General features: G+C 43.4%; 1 protein-coding gene across 1 annotated transcript in view; it reads left to right on the top strand.

The window, feature by feature from the left end:
* The first annotated feature begins 830 nt into the window (after positions 1-830).
* DHX15 (DEAH-box helicase 15) overlaps positions 831-21,037 on the top strand; it is a 51,000-nt gene continuing 30,793 nt past the window's right edge. The window contains exons 1-2 of the mRNA XM_079989694.1: positions 831-1,017; positions 11,004-11,346. Of these exons, the coding sequence (XP_079845820.1) occupies positions 944-1,017; positions 11,004-11,346 (417 nt within the window). The 5' untranslated portion in view covers positions 831-943. The remainder of the gene's footprint in view (positions 1,018-11,003; positions 11,347-21,037) is intronic.

Genomic DNA, 21,037 nt, shown 5'->3' with positions numbered 1-21,037 from the left:
CTGGAGTGGCTAGGGAAACCCATTCAGATGGGCGGCGGATAAAAAATATATGATGATGATGCCTCAACGGAGGCCTTGCGAGTTTTAAAAGCCAAATCCTGAACTTGAGAAGGATCTAGCAAATAACCTTATATGGCAAAAGCCGCTGATTTGTTGTTTTTTCTCCAAATTTTTTTATTTGTTTTCACAACATTATAAACAAACACATAACAAACATAAATCATAGCCTTATTGAAAATTATTAACATTGTTAAGTGACTTCCTCGCTTCCCCTTGGTTGAATTTCATTGCATATCCTTTTAACGGTTTTCCAAATCACAGTTCTTCTAAAATGTAACTTAAACATTAACATCCTTAGATCTTCACATGATGAAATTAAACATATTAATTCCTCACTTCACATAAATAAAATCCTAAGCCAATTAAGTATCTGCAAGCTGTTTTCGGTTAATTTGACTTAACATATTTAACTAAGGAATCATGAAATTTAATCCACTCTTCCTGATACGCAGCAAATAACAAATTTGAGGCGCCTCCAGGGTCGCCTATTGCGCACCCCTAGGCTTGGATGTGAAGGCCTCGCGAATAAACGGAAGGTCATAGAGGGTTGGAGAAATAAAATGATGATGTCTGTATTAAGGACCCTCCCCTTCATCTATAGCGCCCGGCGGGCCGTCTTTTTATTTTACTTATTTATTTAAAAAGCAGGAGGGAACCCATGCGCATGCCGGAACGCCAGTGCTGGGGGGTGAGGTTTCCGGCCGGAGCTTTAGCCCCAGCCGTACCTCCTCCTCCTCTCCTCGCGGCTGCCGAGGCCGCTTCCTTCCGGCCGCCATTTTAGCTTGAGCCTTCCCTTGCCTCTCTCTCTCTCTCTCTCTCTCCCCATCTCCCTCCCTCTCTCTCCGCGGCCTCCTCGCGGCCGCCTGCCCTGCCGCTCCCGGCCATGTCCAAGCGCCACCGCCTCGACCTCGGGGAGGACTACGGCTCCAACAAGAAGCGGCTCGCCGCCCCCGATGGGTAAGGAGGAGGAGGAGGAGAAGCGGCGGCGGCGCCTCCTCGCTCGACGAGCACGTTCCTGCTCTCCGGCTCCCTCAGCGCCGTTGTTGGGCGAGGAGGCCGCGCGGGGCGGAGGGAGCAGGCGGGGAGGCGGCGGCGGCGGCGCCCAAGGCAGGCGGGCCCCTTCTCCCCCCTGGAGGAGGCTGGCCCGCAGCCAGGCCGGGCCGGCGGCCCCTTTGTGTCCCTCGGCCTCGGCGCTGCCAAGGCTCCCTTTCCGCGCGCGCTCCCAGCGCGCCCCCGGCTCCCTGCCTGCTCGCTCTTAAAACCGCCAGTTCTTCGTCGCGGCTGCTATTATTATTATTATTATCATTATTATTGTCTCCCTCACGACGGGAAAATGCAAATTCTGCGTCGCGGCTGCTATTATTATTACTATTACTATTATTATTATTAATTATCTCCCTCACGACGGGAGAATGCAAATTCTGCTGCTATTAATGTTAATAATAATAATAATAATGATAGCAACAGCAGCAACGAAGAATTTGCATTTTCCCGTCGTGGGGGAGATTATAATTATAGTAATAATAATATCATTTCCCTCACGACAGGAAAATGCAAATTCTTCGTTGCGGCTGCTGCTACTACTACTACTATTATTATTATTATTATCTCCCGCACGACAGGAAAATGCAAATGAGAATCGACTAAAATATTGGGGGGGGGGCAGACATAATCTATCTCAAGACTCGGCACACGCGCACCGTCTGAATGACCATGCCAATCCACTTCCAGCCTCCTCAGATATTTTTTTTTTTTGGTGGGGGTGGGGAAAGAAAGGGACCTCGGCCCTTAGGAGTTGGCTCTTATGATGAGAATATAAAATGCATAATCGAAAGTTTTGTGTTCCCCACATAACCCCCCCCCCACCTGCCATATCTGCTTCAGCCAACTAAAAGACCAGCAGGGCTTCAGAAAGCACGTGGTTTTGTGTTTCTCTGTTGTGGGACTACAATTCCCATCATCCCTAGCTAAGCAAGGCCAGTGGTCAGGGGTGGTGGAAGTTGTAGTCCCCACAATAGCTTGGGGGGGGCAAGTTTGAGAAGTACTGAATTGTAGGGGGTGTTGCTTACGCATTGTGCCAGTTTTATGGAGGAAGGCTGTACAGTGGATACTTGGGTTGTGAACATGATCCGTGCAGGAGGCATGTCCGCAACCCACAGCGCCGCATTGCGCACGCGCGGGTTGCGATTCGGCGCTTCTGCACATGCACAAAGCGTGATTTAGTGTTTCTGCGCATGTGCGAGCGCCGAAACCCGGAAGTAACCCATTCCGGTACTTCCAGGTTTTGGCATGTCCGTAACCGAAAACGCGCAACCTGTAACCCGAGGTATGACTGTAGTGAGAAAACCAGGGTTCAGCCTCTCTTCCTTGTGCAGCTGGAAAATGTTTAGAAATCTGGAGAGCCACTTCCACTTCAGTGTGGACACAACACTGATAGGGGTGGGGGGTACCTTTGTTTGGCTTTGTTTTTCTTTTTGTGCTTTGGAGACAAGCATGTTTCGTAGATGGGAGCCCATTTCACCCAGTATTTTATGTTACTTTGTTGGGAGTGCAGCCATCATTGTCCCTGACCATTGGGCCATACTGACTAGGTCTGATGGGAGCTGCAGTCCCAATAAGTATTAGGAGCACCACAGGTTCCTCACCTTGGTAAGTGTGTGCACACATGTATTCTCAAGTACAGTGGTACCTTGGGTTACATACGCTTCAGGTTACAGACTCCAGTAACCTAGAAATAGTACCTCGGGTTAAGAACTTTGCTTCAGGATAAGAACAGAAATCGCACGGCAGCGGCAGCAAGAGACTCCATTAGTTAAAATGGTGCTTCAGGTTAAGAACAGTTTCAGTTTAAGAACGGACCTCCGGAACGAATTAAGTACGTAACGAATTAAGTACTGTACAGAGATAAAAGGGAGTGGGGTCGGGGGAAGGTGTGTTGTACAGAGTTAGGCAGAATGTTTAAAATAGTGATGTGAGTGGCTCTATGGTCTAAACCCTGACTATTGGTCCTGATAGCTAGGGATGATGGGAGTTGAAGTCCAACAACTGCTGGAGACCCAAGTTTCGGAAAGGCTGCTTTATCCTATTACTGCTAAGTTCACTCAGGAACCTTTGGTGAGGGACTTTGTTGAAGTACAGGCTATGACTATTTTATGGCCTTACATGTGTCCCCCGGGCGTTCAGGATCGTTGCCTGTATTTAATTTCAATTGGATAACATCCAAAACACAGCCAGGACATGGATATTATGTTGTTCTGTGTAGGTTCGTATGGCATATACTGGGCATTTTCCTTTTGCATGTCACTTGATTCATGAATGGAAACATTTTCATATGTTGCAAAGCATATGTTGCACAGATTCTGCACAGGCCCTTGGTTATACCTGACACTGATAGTTTGATGTTGAAGCCAGTCATCAGGACTGCATGAGTTCTCTTGAGGGAGGCCAGTAACACTTGTGTCCTGGAAGCGTTGGGGTAACCTTTAATAATAATAATTCTGCAAAGGTCTTTTCATAAATGGAGAAAATCAGCTTAATGGCTAATAGGCATTTCAGATCCCTGAGGATGAACATGATATGTTTTCATAAGGACCACCTCTCAGACTCTGCATTATGGACCAGCTGTAGCCTCTGGACCATCCATAAGGAAAGCCCCATAAGGCTTTCACAGTAGCCTAAAAATGGGGTATTCCTGTCCAGTAAAATGACACAGTTTATATACTGGAGGAAGCTGGCAATAGGCACTCTTTGCCATGGAGATCACTGTGTGTGTGTTCCATCAGAGGGAATGCAGTCCCATCTAGAATAGCCAAAATGCCTCATTCTGACCTGAGAACCACTACTCATCGTGTCTCTGACGTAAAGATAAAGGGACTCCTGACTGTTAGGTCCAGTCGCGGGCGACTGCGTTGTGGTGCTCATCTCGCTTTACTGGCTGAGGGAGCTGGTGTACAGCTTCCGGGTCATGTGGCCAGCATGGCTAAGCCACTTCTGGTGAACCAGAGCAGTGCACGGAAATGCCGTTTACCTTCCCGCTGGAGCGGTACCTATTTATCTACTTGCACTTTGACGTGCTTTCGAACTGCTAGGTTGGCAGGATGGCACTTGTGTACTAAGCCTTAAATGGGTCCAAGTATCTAAAAGAAACTTTCCCTGGAATTACTTGAAATACATGCCCAACAGACTGCTGGAGCAAATTCCCTCCTCCACTGAAATATGGTTGATAATATGCGTACGAATATTGAGAGGCAGGTGGAATTTAAACTTCCATCTTGCACACTGGTCGTATAGGTATGCACAGTTTCAGTGATGTAGCTTAAATGTTGAGCTGTGTGAGTGAACTAGGTTGCCTGACAGCCACATCCCTATTATAACTAGGTTTGGTGTTTGGTCAGAAAAAAACTTGGTTAATGGACCATTCAAATATTCTGAAATATTTTTTTTGGCTGGGGGACAGGAAGAGTGAGTGGGGTGGGGTGGGGAAGCTGCCAGAGGGTGGTGCCCATGATACCCTCTTAAAATTCCTAGTGACCTACATCCTCAAAATGATCGGGAACCCTTGCTTTTGTACAAATTTGTGTGTGCTGTGACATCAAAAGTGGTTTGGCTGGAGCATTTTTAGGCATTTCATCTTCCACTTCAGGCAACTGTCCAAGAGGGTAAACTTTTGACTGGCTAGTACAGGCTGGGTAGCTGACTTTCCTAGACTTGCACCATTTTGATGGCAGGCTGTATATGTTTTATGCTTCTCTGAATTTTGTATTGTTATTCCTGTTCAGAAATGCATGTAGTGTTTGTTTTTTTGCTATATATTAACCCTTCATTTCCCCCACAGAGGTCAGGGTATGAGCATTTGTCACAGGAAAGTTGTAGGTCAGGGAACATGTGCACATTAATGAGAAACTTACAAAGTCTTGAATGGTGCAGGGCTTGGGAACAAGGGGCTTTCCATTGTACTGTAGCTACCAGCTGATACCACAAAAATGTTACTGGCCACTTAGCAAGGACATTCTTAACTTCAGGGAATATTTGATAGTACATACATGTGGCCATATAATAGATAGTTGGTTGAATATTGACAACTGATCAGTTCCAGCCATTCCACCATGCTATACGGGAGGGAGATGGAACCGCAGGGCCTCTACCCACTCTGCTGATAGACCAGCAGCTTTAGGTTCTTACCAAATCATTCAATTTCAGCTGGTCAGTACAAGAGTTGGCACCTTTTTTGACTGAAAAGCAGAACAAAAATAGGTTTACATTTATTTTTTTTAACCACTATCCCAATCCTGATTTACAATACTGATGCTTCTTAGTAGTTAGCTGTTAGTTATTCACCCTGAGCAAATGGGCTATTTTGAGGATGCTACTTTCAGACCCACAACTGTATTTGTTTGCTGGTATTCACGCAGTCCACATGTAATGGAAAAGTAATGGTTCCCACCATGAAAGCAAGTCACTGGGAGCATGTCTTCCCACTGCAAAAGGAAGCAGCTTCTGTTATGCAGCTGTGAGGAGGACACTGAAAGTTTCTATTCTATTTTAAACTAACCACCTATCCCTGTGATAATTGAACTTGGGGGAAATGTGATCTGCCCAGGCGTGGGCAAGCTGTGTCCCAAGAGCTGCATGTGGTTCTCAGCCTAATTCTCCCTCTGGGGATGCCCAGAGTGTGGGGGGGGGGTAACACCAGAAATGGATGGTGCAGTGGGAGGAGGATAGGAAATCCTCTGAAAGTGATTAGTTCAGACCTCTGGTAAGAGCAAGCTGTCCTTTGGCAACTGCTGGGCAAAGAGGGGAAGGGAAGAGAAAGAAGGAAAACTGGTGGCAGAGAAAGGAAGAAAAGATGACCCCATCCACTTTTTACTCTGGTCTTGCACCCACATATACTTTGAGAGAATGCAGACCTCGACAGAAAAGTGTTTCCTCTCTCTAGTTTAGTGGCTAGTGAAAAGAGGCCAAAATCAAAGTGTGGTGTCATTTGGTCTCCAACCATAGTTTAAAAGAATCATGCTTCCCCAAGGCTTACAGTTGTTCTTTGTGTTATTGAGAAACAATGATTTCCTATTCTGTTTCAACAGAACCAGTGGGTATGTAAAAGGTATATTTAGAGGTGGGTAATTGACTCTTTAGGGACGCAGGTGGCGCTGTGGGTTAAAGCCTCAGCGCCTAGGGCTTGCCGATCGAAAGGTCGGCGGTTCGAATCCCTGCGGCGGGGTGCGCTCCCGCTGCTCGGTCCCAGCGCCTGCCAACCTAGCAGTTCGAAAGCACCTCCGGGTGCAAGTAGATAAATAGGGACTGCTTACCAGCGGGAAGGTAAACGGCGTTTCCGTGTGCGGCTCTGGCTCGCCAGAGCAGCGATGTCACGCTGGCCACGTGACCCGGAAGTGTCTCCGGACAGCGCTGGCCCCTGGCCTCTTAAGTGAGATGGGCGCACAACCCCAGAGTCTGTCAAGACTGGCCCGTACGGGCAGGGGTACCTTTACCTTTACCTTTAATTGACTCTTTACCTTCTGTTTTTATTATTAAATTCTGGTATGTTGCCCACCCCCTTTCATATTGATTTTTTTCACACTCAGCGCCTCTAGTGGTGACAACCAATATGGAGTTTTTACTTCCAACAAGTTTTTATACTTTTCCCATACCTCTATCAAAGACCTTATGGTGTGGTTTTCGAAACCTTTATGTACTCGCTTTTTGTCATACCATAAATAAGCATGCCACCCAAATCTATTATCAAAACCTTCTAGATCTAGCAAGTCAGTGTTTTCTAATTTCATCCATTCCTTCAACCAGCAGAGGCAAGATGCTCCATAATATAATTTCAGGTCTGGCAGGGCGAAGCCTCCTCTTTCTTTTAAATCAGTCAGTAGCTTAAACTTTATTCTCAGCTTCTTACCCTGCCATATAAACCTTGAAATTTCTCTTTGCCAGTTTTTAAAGGTAGCTGCCCCCCTGATTACTGGAATAGTTTGAAATAAAAATAACATCTTTGGTAGCACGTTCATTTTTATTATTGCACTTCTTCCCCAAAATGAGAATTTCATTCTTTCCCACACCTCTAAGTCTTTGGTATGTAGTTGGTATGTAGTTATTCTGATACAAATCAATACTTCTGGGGGTTAACCAAACTCCTAAATATTTAACTTTCTTTAGCAGGTGGCGCTGTGGGTTAAAGCCTCAGCGCCTAGGGCTTGCCGATCGAAAGGTCGGCGGTTCGAATCCCTGCGGCGGGGTGCGCTCCCGCTGCTCGGTCCCAGCGCCTGCCAACCTAGCAGTTCGAAAGCACCTCCGGGTGCAAGTAGATAAATAGGGACCGCTTACCAGCGGGAAGGTAAACGGCGTTTCCGTGTGCGGCTCTGGCTCTGGCTCTGGCTCTGGCCAGAGCAGCGATGTCACGCTGGCCACGTGACCCGGAAGTGTCTCCGGACAGCGCTGGCCCCTGGCCTCTTAAGTGAGATGGGCGCACAACCCCAGAGTCTGTCAAGACTTTCCCGTACGGGCAGGGGTACCTTTACCTTTACCTTTAATTGACTCTTTACCCACTTGCATTGCATGTGGCAATTCCATAGTTTGCAGTAGTTCATACTCATGTGGTAATGTTAATGTGCTGCTGTACTAATAGAACAGGGGTCCCCAACTTGTGGCCCATGGGCTGGAAGCGGCCCACGGAGGCTGTTTAATCGGCCCATGAGCCGCCCCTGAACTGAGCCTCCCACTTGGCGAGTCCCCATGTGCTGCGCTAAACTGGCGTGGCACGGGGACTCTCTTCCATGCCGCCAGAAATTGCTTCTGCGCAGGCACGATTTTCAGCGTCTTTGCATGCGCAGAAGTGATTTTCGGCGCTGCGGACATGCGCAGATGCGATTTCCAGTGTCGTGCTACGCCAGCCCACGGAGGATCTCCACGGGAGTGATCCGGCCCATGCCCGGTAAGCCTTGCTGACCCCTGTAATAGAACACTCTGAGTCTACTCATTTTGGTTGCACACAACCATACATACATAAACTGGTGTAGGTGAAGCAGTTTCTGCAATTGGTCCTATATAGTTTGCTTATTTAAAATATTTATATACCACTTGGCAGGTGGATCTCACAAAGTAATTTTGTTTCCTACCAGTGGGGTCCCTTTTTGGTATGGTGACCCACAAGACCAAATGTGCTTGGCATAGTGACCCATTGTTTTATTGTCACATGAATTTTTGACAATCGGTCTTCAGCAGTCATTGATTGTGTGCATTTTAACTACAAGGTTGCCCGTTTTCTAACCATTACTTGAGGCATCCAAGAAAAAAATACTGAACACCCCTATTAATGTGGAATTTTTTGAAATATTTATAGTGCTTACAAAATTATTCAGTTTTTTTATAGGAGTGTAAGAACACCAAGCATCTGATAGCTAGATATTGCTTCGTAAGCTATAAAAATATTCTTAAAACATACAGCTGCACAGGCAGTGCTAGATATAGCAAACTTAGTATATTTTTAATAGTTTTATTCACTATAAAGTCCATTTTGGCAACTGTAAGTGGTATGGCTGTGCTTTCATTTTGCCAACAAGTAGGTCAGTGTGGGGTTTGATGATTGTGAGACGACATAGTCTCAGATCATTATTAATGTATAAGATAAAGATATTATTTCTTATTTCAACTAAGCAAACTTCAAATTACCCTTGACTTAACTATTGGCTAATCCTGGCAGTAGATCCAGTGACAGTTCGCCACAAGGTGCTTATAGAGGGAGTTGTTTTGAGTGACTATAACAGCTTGCCTCTTATGGTGTGTCTTGTGATGAACTGTTACTAGATCTGCTGCCAGTCACCAAGCATTAATATATAAGACTGAAGCCTTTCTGCTGTACAGTTACAAGTGTCAACACAGTGTTATAATATGCCTTTACCTTTTAAAAAATAATATGCCAAGAAGCTGTAAGAGGTATTCATCATACGAGTTAAGGATTAAAAGCCATAATTATCTGGGTTATACTTGTAAAGACTGCAACCCATTTGCAGAGGCTTTGCAACCAACTAGCAGGTTGTGACACACAGGTTGGAAATACTGCTTTAAATGGCTTCAGCAAACAGCTAGAGCGGACTTCGTACTTCATATTTGTAACTGCGCACCACCTAAAAAGTAAGGAGTAGCACTAACAATATTTGTATGTATGTATGTATGTTATAGAATAAATCAAAGGAAGTTATAGTATCAGTTTATCAATACTATACTATCACCAGTGCGTAACACTTGTATTTAAAGCAGGATGGTCATCTTAGTCGGTTGAATTTGCATAGCAATATAAGCATAATCTTGCCTTTAGATCATGTATATGTGAGTGTTGTAGTAGCATAATCTTAGATAATTCCCTCTTTTGTCTGGGAGAATAGCAGAAGCCTCTTTTAAGATGAGTCTTGCCAAGAGAGAAGTTAAAACATCTGCTGCCTAATTAATCAGCTCAACTTTTTGATTGGTCAAAATACTTATGTTAAATTAAATGTTCCCATCTAAATTTAAAGGCATTTTCCTGGAAGTTAATGCCACATATAATATGCGTCAGTGGTTTGAAGGAGGTGGCTTGAACTAGGTTGTGCCTCCATCATAGCTAGTTAACAGCATCACCACCACTGATTCTTTGTTTCATTTACTTTGTTGACCTTTTCTCCTTTCCTGGCTGGTAAGATTCCTTTTTCTGTGTCATTGTCATATTGTGTCTTCCACTGACATCTTTGGCTTGGAAGTGCAGAAAGAGAGCCAAACACAAATCCTTAATTTTATAGTTGTTCCTGTGTCTTTAAGCAAATTGGAGTGCAAAAGGCAGATGGTCTTCATTATGAGAATTCTTGGATTGTGGTGCTAGGTAGAATATAGGCTGTATGTCGTTGGATGTGGGTGTTTTATCATAACAAATTTAGTATGCAGGATTGTTCAAGAGATCTATGAATTGAAAAAAAATCAAACTTGATTTATATCAATAATATACATATGACCAGTTTGGATGCTTTTCAGTACAGTGGTGCTTCGCAAGACGAAATTAATCCGTTCCGCGAGTCTCTTCGTCTAGCGGTTTTTTCGTCTTGCGAAGCAAGCCCATTGTGGGCTTAGCAGATTAGCGCTATTAGCGGCTTTTAGCGGATCAGCTGATAAGCGGCTTAGCGGCTTAGAAAAGGGGGGGGGGAGGAAAAAAACCCCGCAGGAACTCGCAAGACATTTTCGTCTTGCAAAGCAAGCCCATAGGGAAATTCATTTTGCGAAGCACCTCCAAAACGGAAAACCCTTTCGTCTAGCGGGTTTTCCGTCTTGCGAGGCGTTCGTCTTGCGGGGCACCACTGTAGTTTCTCCAGTGATTGCAGATAGCTTCCCTTAAACACAAGACCACTGCAGATTGCCTCTTGAAACAGGCAATTTTGGGTGTCTTATAGATGTGCTCTCAATTCATGTGGAGCAATGGTGAAGCCCAAGAAACATGGCCAGTGCCCTGATTGTGCACCCTAGAACACCTGTAGGAATCATATGCCTTACCTAAGGATTCAGTTGTAGATATATGGAGGTTCCTTGGCACATGTCAGTGTGGAAGGAATTTCCTGGGGTTGGGGAGTTTGAAACCCTGGCATTTAATTCCTTAGTGCTTATCTGTTTCAAATTAAAAGCTTTCATGCCCTGCATTGGTATTTTCAGACTTGCAAAGCAAGGCAGAACAGAAATTGAATACCCTAATTTTTATAGGCTTAGTTCATGACGAAGCTGTTCTGAAAACCCAGAATGACTTGTCTATCCTTGATTATCATCATCATGGCAAATCATTCTAGAATATCTTATATAGAGGTAAAGGTAACCTAGAACCAATAGAAACATGGGCTTGTTTATTTCCAATAAGGACATTTTGTAATAGAGAGCCTTTACTATGGTTATTTCAATGTAACTTATCTTTCTTTGTCCTGGAAATCATTTAGGAAGGATCGAGATCGTGAACGGGATCGTGATGACCGGTCCAAAGACCGTGACAGGGATCGAGATAGAGACCGTGACAGGGAAAGAGATAAGGAAAAGGATTTACGCCCATCAACCAATTCTGCACTCCTTCCTGGTGTTGGGTTGCCACCTTTAAAGCCAGCTGTTCTTCCACAGGGTATTAATCCATTTACAAACCTACCACATACACCTCGTTACTATGAAATCTTAAAGAAACGACTTCAGCTCCCTGTCTGGGAATATAAGGAAAGATTTACTGATATTCTGATCAGACACCAGTCTTTCGTACTTGTTGGTGAGACAGGTTCTGGCAAAACAACACAGGTAAGTTATTTTTCCAACCTTTATTCATTTGTAAAGATTTTGTGGTGTGCAGCAAGTGTTAAATGTTTGGAAGGATTCTGTGAAAGTATTAAGTGTTGTACTGGCAATATTTCAGTGTCCTTAACGAAATTCTCTGTGCAGTGACACATCACAGGTCTTACCCTTTTGAGCAAGATCTGTTTAATGAACCTTTCAGTTGCTTAATGACTAGAAAATGATGTAATGAGATTTCACTCTCCTCCCCCACCTCTGGTACTCTGTCTGTCTCTTCAGGGTCTGTTACCTTTTCATAAAAGGTTCAGTGATGTTTGAATTGCTCAATACAAGCCTGTGTTAATCTACAAATAACTGCTATTCTGGTTACTTGGATGTGGTGGACTTATAATAATGGTAAGAAAGTATGGGAAGGCACTTACTCAAACCGTATTTTTCTGAAGCTGGCTACTGGCTTAATAGAAAAAACCAATGTATTCCAATTCTTTTTCACTGATAGCAACTGAATTGCTTTGTTTTATATCCTTTGACAGTATAAAATGACTGTTTGTTGCCTATGTAGATTGCCGTCTGGTTTGTAGTAGTGTTAGATCTAATCCTCTAGAAAGAATTATGTCGCTGATACAGGTGTGGAGAACATACTGCTCTCAAAAGTCATAGGTGCACGACTCATTGTTCTCTGGGAGTTCACATAAAGGACAGTATTTTAAATGCTACACAGAAACAGACTTGTTACAAGAACAAAATGTTCTGGTGTATTTGCTCTTAATTTTCAATATATATATATATAAATCTCATTTCATCAGCTTTGCAACCATTGGTCCTATAGGTGTCAGTAAGATTTCTGACAGTGGTGAAGAATTTGTAGTCTATCAAAGGGAGATATTCAGAATCATAGAATTATAGAGTTGGAAGGGATCAAGAGGGTTATCTAGTCCAACTCTCTGCAAGGCAGGAATCTTAAGAAAACATCCACATGTGCTGGTAAAGGAATGCTTCAATACTTAATATTCAGTACATTAATATTCAGTACATTCAGAACTATCAGTTTGGGGGCATGGCCGTGAAGGAAAGAATATGGTCGCTTAAACTTTAAGCTCTACTCCAAGGCCCAGAAAAACAGCTTGGAGCAAGAGCCTGCTGTCCAGAAACCCCAAACCTTGAAGAAAGGAGAGAGGAATGCAAAAGGATTCCGAAAAGCCGAAAATGAAAGGCCTCACTCAATTCTTTCTGCACATAGATAGAAAGCTCACTTCCCCAAGGAACTAATGTAGGCCAAAGCCAAGATGGCACCTCTCTTGAAAGAGGTGTCTTCTTCACTGGAGAAAGAAAATGGTAACAATGTCTTAAGAGAAGAATTTGCAGCCCAACAAGAAGTCATAAAGGAGCTTATTAAAAATACTCAGAAAGAACTATGCAATGCTTCCAATGGAAACGAAACTGGCAGAATGTAACAAGAGGCTTTACTCCTTAACGGAAACAACTGCAGCAACAAAAGATTAAGGCAAATCTATGGTAAAAAGTTTAAAGAATTGCAAAAAGAAAATACAGATATATAAAGATGCAGAAAATCAAAATAGGAGAATTAATTTACATTTTCATTCTTCTGAAGAGGGTGGAAGAGAATGATCCTGCACAGTTTATTGCTTCGTGGCCTAAACCACTGCTTCCAGACCTCATAATCTCGGCTGATGATTTTGAACGGTTACACAGAGCTCTCCCATGGTATAATTGTCTGCTTTGCCCGTTACAAGGAGGAGGAAATGTGGAATAAACTGAGGAACCCAATACCCATAACATATAAAAACAGCCCAGTTGCGGTGATGAAGGAACTGGATTTTGGAACACTCAAGAAAAGAAAAAACTCTCTGTGCTTGCACGATTAAACAATAAGAAGCTGGAATTAAATAATGCTTGGGTTTTCCTTCTGTCTTATCATCATGAGAGGATCAGCACAGCTCACAGCAACAAATAGACTTGAAGCAACAGATCTCCTCAACAGTCTTGGAATCAACCTGCCTCTGGCATGGCAGCCAGGAGAGGCAGTGGAGGAAGAATACTCTGACCTTTCCAAAGGAGGTTGGGAGGATGCAAACAGGATAAAAAGATCTCGCAAAAGCCTGATACGTAACAGCCAAGGAGACCACTACAACACACCACGCAGATTCCTGTGTCCTGCTTCCTGAGACAGACAGATGCCAACAACAACAACCAACATCAGACCAAGAAATATGGACTAAATCTGCACTGTTTTGGCTAACCCAGTTATAAGTAAGGCAGCCACAAGATCAACAGCCTCATTTGAAAGACTTCTGAGGGTAAGGTCCAGATGTAACACCCACAATCTATATAGAATTCTACTCAATGCATTGGTAGGTTCACTTGACCCAATTAAACATCAACATGAATGTGATTTTGGTTATGAATTTAACCCAGGTCAGTGAAATAGACTTTGGACAAAAAAGCCTTTTAAGTCTCTTTTGGCAAGCTATAGAGAATTAAGCCTAAAACTTATATAGGTATATGAGTATATATCCAGCTGACAGTGAGAGCTGGACCATAAAGAAGGCTGATCGCCGAAGAATGGATGCTTTTGAATTATGGTGCTGGAGGAGACTCTTGAGAGTCCCATGGACTGCAAGAAGATCAAACCTCTCCATTCTGAAGGAAATCAGCCCTGAGTGCTCACTGGAAGGACAGATCCTGAAGCTGAGGCTCCAATACTTTGGCCACCTCATGAGAAGAGAAGACTCCCTGGAAAAGACCCTGATGCTGGGAAAGATGGAGGGCAGAAGGAGAAGGGGACGACAGAGGATGAGATGGTTGGACAGTGTTCTCGAAGCTACCAGCATGAGTTTGACCAAACTGTGGGAGGCAGTGGAAGACAGGAGTCCCTGGCAGGCTCTGGTCCATGGGGTCACGAAAAGTCGGACACGATTAAACGACTAAACAACAACAACAGTCTCCTCTATATTGCTAGCAATTTTCTTGGGCCTCCCATAACTCTGGCTTTGGCCACCTCATGAGAAGAGAAGACTCCCTGGAAAAGACCCTGATGTTGGGAAGGATTGAGGGCACAAGCAGAAGGGGATGACAGAGGACGAGATGGTTGGACAGTGTTCTTGAAGCTATGAACATGAGTTTGACCAAGCTGCAGGAAGACAGGAGTACCTGGCGTGCTCTGGTCCACGGGGTCATGACTAAACGACTAAACAACAACAACAACTCCTCAATGCATTGGTGGGTTCACTTGACCCAATTAAACATTGATGTGAATGTGATTTCAGTTATGAATTTGACCCAGGTCAGTGAAATAGACTTTGGACAAAAAAGCCTTTAAGTCTCTTTTGGCAAGCTATAGAGAATTAACCCTAAAACTCATATAGATAGTATATATCCAGCTGACTGTGATCCATCCCAGCGCCTCGCCACATAAGTGGAGGGGCTGCCCCACACCCGGTATATATCTCCAGGTGTTGTGGGAATATACAGAAGTTCAAACATTCTGGAATTTGATACTTCAGTAAATTAATAAAATAACAAAAAATAGAAGTTGAACCAGAATTAGCTTTATTAAATTCATTTGAAAACAACAATCTGGATTTACATAATGAAGAATTAATAAGTCATTTATTACAAGTGGTGAGATGCATCATAACCAGATACTGGAAAGACCATTCTGGTAGAAGGATAGACAATTGGTACAAAACAGTTTGGGAAACAGCCCTCATTGAGAGATTAAAAAATAAAATATAGTTGACATGTGGACAGATCAAGAAAGATGGCTTTCCTCTTATGTGGTTTAAAATTTCATAATATATGCCAGTATTTCAGAAAATGAACAATCCCCCTCATCAGCATTTGGCTCAATCTGGTTGATCTAAATTTAAATTTAAGCATAAATTACTATCTTAACTTTGAGTCAATATACCAGCACTTTATACTGTTTCATTGGTAACATATAGGAAAAATGACTATTACTCATACTTAATCTAAGCACAACCACAAGGGTTCCTCATGGACATTTTAAAGGTAAAGGTAAAGGTACCCCTGCCCGTACGGGCCAGTCTTGACAGACTCTGGGGTTGTGCGCCCATCTCACTTAAGAGGCCAGGGGCCAGCGCTGTCCGGACACACTTCCGGGTCACGTGGCCAGCGTGACATCGCTGCTCTGGCCAGAGCCAGAGCCAGAGCCGCACACGGAAACGCCGTTTACCTTCCCGCTGGTAAGCGGTCCCTATTTATCTACTTGCACCCGGAGGTGCTTTCGAACTGCTAGGTTGGCAGGCGCTGGGACCGAGCAGCGGGAGCGCACCCCGCCGCAGGGATTCGAACCGCCGACCTTTCGATCGGCAAGCCCTAGGCGCTGAGGCTTTAACCCACAGCGCCACCTGCATCCCATCATGGACATTTTAGCTACGTGGTATTGAATGTTACCTGTTCTATCTTGCTTCCCCCTTTGTTTTTTATTTTTATTTTAAGCTGTTCACAAACCAATAACTTATACATGGACTTTTTGAACCATACATTGCAGGTATTACTGCAAATTGTTTTTCCAAAAAAAGGTGAAGAATCAGATTTGTAGAAAAGAACTCTGCTCTAAAACAAAGAGGGAAAGTATGATGCAGTGAATATTTGTGTTCTTGTTAAAGAGTCATCAGGGTCTAACATCTTGGGTATCTAAAATACAATACATATTTTATTATAGGCTAGGATGTTATGACTATCGAAGTGACTATCAAAGCTATTCATCTTCTGCATTCTCTGATGAATTCGGAACAATTTAGCCTTTTCTTTCTTGTGGAGGCATCTAGCTCCCATGAAATGGAGATACAGCAAAGAATCAGGGTCCAGACGATGCTTTCCCGAGTGGTAACATGTGATGCAGGGACGTGGGTGGCGCTGTGGGTAAAACCTCAGCACCTAGGACTTGCCGATCTCATGGCCGGCGGTTCGAATCCCCGCGGCGGGGTGTGCTCCCGTCATTCGGTCCCAGCGCCTGCCAACCTAGCAGTTCAAAAGCACCTCTGGGTGCAAGTAGATAAATAGGGACCGCTTACCAGCGGGAAGGTAAATGGCGTTCCGTGTGCTGCGCTGGCTTGCCAGATGCAGCTTGTCACGCTGGCCACATGACCCGGAAGTGTCTGCGGACAGCGCTGGCTCCTGGCCTATAGAGTGAGATGAGCGCACAACCCTAGAGTCTGGCAAGACTGGCCCGTACGGGCAGGGGTACCTTTACCTTTACCTTTTAACATGTGATGCAGGTTTTGTTAAGAGTGTCGGACCAAAAATTCTTAATGACCTTCTTGGCAGAGTGAGGATTTGGGCCTGTTCCCCTGATTCTAGCCCAATACTCTTCTCACTAGACTGATGTTTTCTAGTGATGATAAGTTTTGTGAGTAATTCCTATTCTTGGCATATTTTTGTTTCAAGACTCATTGTGTAGGGATTGTTCCAGCTGCCTAGGCTGCCTCCAGATGGGTGGCTATCAGAAGTATGCACTTTTTCAGTGTTTACATTACACTGTATGTTCTGTCCACACCATGACATTCTACACACATACAATAGAACATGCATGCTAGGGGCCATCCTCCCCCCTTTAATCAGTAATTAAATTGATTAAATGCTCTTGCATCATAAATTACCATTATAGCAGCAGGGTTATAGCACTGTACTTCTGTTTCATAAAGTGTTGTAGCGGAAATTTAAAAATTGTTTTTTAAAAAATAAAATGGCATGTTCTGAGCTGTGATAGGTTTATTTCTGGAAATGTCAATTCCCACCTCATAAACACCCCCTTTGGAAAAGACAGAAGAGTAACACTTAAAGGCATCTAGTGAAGATTGAACTACTCTTCCATTCTTCTAAAACGGGGCAGGCTTTCTTCCAGTATGAAAAAAAGATAGAAGAACCTTGGGGGGCGATACAGAATGACAGTGATTAAATGACACTATTGTGTGGATATACAGTAAAAAGTGAATGAAGCTTGGGAATTCAACACTATGGATAACTAATGTGAAAGTAGTGTGGTAAGTTGTATGATACCTTATGTGAAGTGCTTAACAAGGTCTGCCTGAAAAGTGATATATAAATTCTGTAAATAATAATAATTGGGATCCTTACCGCAATATTTGGATTTTATTTTGACATATTAGTTTGACAGGATATCTGTCCTGAAGTAATCTTAATGCAGTTCTGCAAAAACTCTTGCATAATTGCACCAGACTAAACCATTGCCAAAAACATTCCTAATTGATATTATAGCTTTTGTTCTGGCTTGCTGTTTGTAGCTATGTCTTAAATAGCCAGCCTGTTGGTTTCAGGAACACACACTGCCTCAGTGAACTGACAGGGTATAACACCTGCTTTCATAATAGCCACATTTAAAGTTATTTTCAAATGCAAAAACACAACAACAACAACAACAACAACAACAACAACAACAACAACAACAACAACAAATATGGCAGATAGATCTTCCCCACAGGCATTCATTCTTCTTTGCCACAGGTCAGGATTTCATTTTGTCAATAGTGCTTGCCAATCATTTGTGTCAAATCTGCTTATCCAGGAGCATATAAGTAATAAGACTAGAGTAATTCAGTCTCCTTCCATAATCTTTATATGGGATACGATTGTTTTTCCTCTCGAAAGAATGCTAGAGGAAATGTGTAGAAAGTTGCATAGCTAAAAGCTCTCCTTAGCTTGCTAGGAAGACGCTATAGCAGATTTTCCCCCCACTAGGGAAGATCTTGTTAACCAAAGGGTGGTAGCCAGGATGTTCTTAATGGTAGGATTAAGCATTCATTGGAATCCTCACTTGATATAGTCTCCAGTTTAATCAGGACATTTTCCAAGTATTGCCAGCTGATTGAGTACCCGAGTTGCATTAAGTTATTTTAGTTCACATCTTTCAATTTCCTTGCTCATGTATTGAAGCATTAGGAGTCATAAAATGAAAATGTGTATCTTCTCTTCTTGAAGCAGTCACTTAAAGATCATGCCAGTTTATCTTTGGTTGTTGGCTGTAGCATCACCATTAGGTCTCTGTAGTTTAAGGCTACTTTGCTTAGTCCCTGCAGAACATCAATATGAACTCCATTGTTCTGCTGTTTTATTAAACAGCTTAATTCAGGTAAAGCTTCAAATTCCTATCCCTGCATTTTTGCATAGTCAAGATAGATACAAGGTAGTCGTTTATATGAAATTGGGGAATATGTCTTCTTTTATTGCTCCTCCTCCTCTGACTGTCTTAAATAGGAATTTAGCGCTGCATGCAGTCCTCTGCCTCTCCTCTCTCAGTTCAACAGCCACTTGTCTCAAAGATGAATGTATAATACTCTGTTTCTAAAAGCAGCTTTCAGAATGGCATTAAACATACCATTCACACCCCAAAACCTGCAGATTTTTGAGCCACATTGATTTGAACCCATTATATTCTGTTTGTATTTGAGGGAAGTTGTGTGTTTTACATGCTGATGCTCTCGTATGGAATAGCGTTGCATTCAGTGGTTGGAGGTTAAACAAAGTAGACACTGGGGGAAAAATTAGTACTTTACTTTTGAGTTCATTTAATTGGATTAAAAAATTTCTATGTCCCTTTTGCTACTGTGTATCCTAGTTTATCTCTTGTTAGGGTGTACTAAACCAGTTACAGTGTGCCTCGCAAGACGAAAAGAATCCGTTCCGCGAGTCTCTTCGTCTTGTGGTTTTTTTGTCTTGCGAAGCAACCCTATTAGCGGCTTAGCGCTATTAGCGGCTTAGCGGCTATTAGCGGCTTAGACAAGGGGGGGGGGGGCGAAAAAAAGACTTGCAAGACGTTTTCGTCTTGCGAAGCAAGCCCATAGAGAAATTTGTCTTGCGAAGCGCCTCGAAAAACGGAAAACCCTTTCTTCTAGCGGGTTTTTCGTCCTGCGAGGCATTCGTCTTGCGGGGCACCACTGTACCTTAGTATCTTTTAAAATGTTTTATCTTTTACCCTTTTACAGAAGCACTTCTTTTCATATTAGTGTACAACTTTTCACAGTAATATGATCCAATTTTTTAGCTATTGGAGTTGCAAGCGGAACGCTTTGTCATAGATTTACACTTTCTTTGAATAGTAACTGAAAGACTGATATTTATCTTCAGTAAATATGGAGGCTAAGTGAAACACTTCAGCACTTAGTTTCATAGTCGCTGGTGGCTATTATATTTGGTCATTTTAATGTGCATTGAACACAAGTTCCTATGACTGTTGCCCCTTTCTTCCCTGCTTGTGTCAATTTAATACAAGCTTCTTGAGAACTTCCGGGTTGGCGCCATCGCCGAATGGCGGACTCCCTCCGAGCTCCGGAGGGAGTCTGCTCGGCAGGGGCTGGGTTCTACCGCGCCGGCGACGCGGGGACCCTCAAAAACCATGGGCGCTGAAACCCATGGGCATGGTGACTCGGCTGGCACCGTTTGCGCCCCCCCGACCACGCGAAGGAGCCTTTTTAAAGGCTGCGGAGCGGGTGACAGGGGGGGGGTGCTGTGAGTCCTCCGCTTCCCCTGCCGAGCGAAGCCGCATGCCATTTGGCGGAGAGCGCTGACTTCTTCCATTGAAAATCTGGACTTAAAAGAACAACCCGTGAGTAATTGGAACTTGGATTAAAAAGGGGAATAAATTTTTTCTTAAATTCGGAGCGGGTGGGGGAGGTATAAAAAGGAAGTCAACCTCCCCCCTGTTGTAGAGGAGCTAAAGCAAAGGACCTGACAACTAAGATCGAGCGCAACCTTTTCTTTTGATAAAGATATTAATTTCGCGATGGAAAATTATAAGCCGGGCTGGAGGAGAAGAGTGGAATGTGAATTAAAATACAACCCCCCCCTGGAAGCCCCGGGAGCGATCCGTGAGAGCGCCTGGAGAGGAGAAATAGAGGTTTTGACAGCTGTCAAAGGAGCTGCCAAAACTGAAGAACAAAAAGAGAACTTTGTTACGAGGACTTTGCTGGTTACATTTGTTATAAATTGGATATAAACTGTTTAAAACAAGGAATAATAAGTTACTTTGACTGGTGGGTGAGATCGGGAATGAAACTGAGTTACTATAATCCCTCTAGAGGAGCTGTGGGTTATTACAAGTATCGATGGCATGGAATTTGAATCGGACATTTTATCTCCTGGGAAACTGCAGAAATGGAACTCTATTTTGTCTACAGAGGTCTACACACTAAAGGAGACAATAGATTTATCTATTGAAGAATGGAAGGGACTTGACGTAATGTTTTGTTCCTGAATAACAAAGCCTCTGTAGAGGAATTACAAGCTTTTTGGAATTAGAACATTTGTGCAAGAGAGCAGGGGGGAAAAAAGAAAAAAAAAAGAGGAGAAGAGAGAACATCAAGAACAACAAGAAAAACAAGAACTGGACAAAGTTGGAAGATAGACCCTTTCTAAGATTGGACATTTGAAATTAAAGATGATTAAAAGACGGTAAAGATTACTAAAAAGACGGCAAAGCGGACTGGTGAAGGATTATGGCTTAGATTATGGTTCAGATGTGGGAGCTCCAGGAGACCGTGGATTTGATGGACATTGGGAACGCAACCGGGAAAGGGGGGAGGGAAATTTGGAATCCAAAGGGTGTTAAATTATATTTTATTCTTTTTTTAATTCTTTTATGTTAATCTGTATCTTATATTAAAGAGGGGAACTCGTGGAAGGGAACAGGTCGATT

Source organism: Podarcis cretensis (genome assembly GCF_951804945.1).
Source record: "Podarcis cretensis genome assembly, chromosome: 9".
Classification (NCBI taxonomy): Eukaryota; Metazoa; Chordata; class Lepidosauria; order Squamata; family Lacertidae; genus Podarcis; species Podarcis cretensis.
The sequence above is the reverse complement of the archived record's forward strand: the minus strand, read 5'-3'. Positions and strand labels throughout refer to the sequence as shown.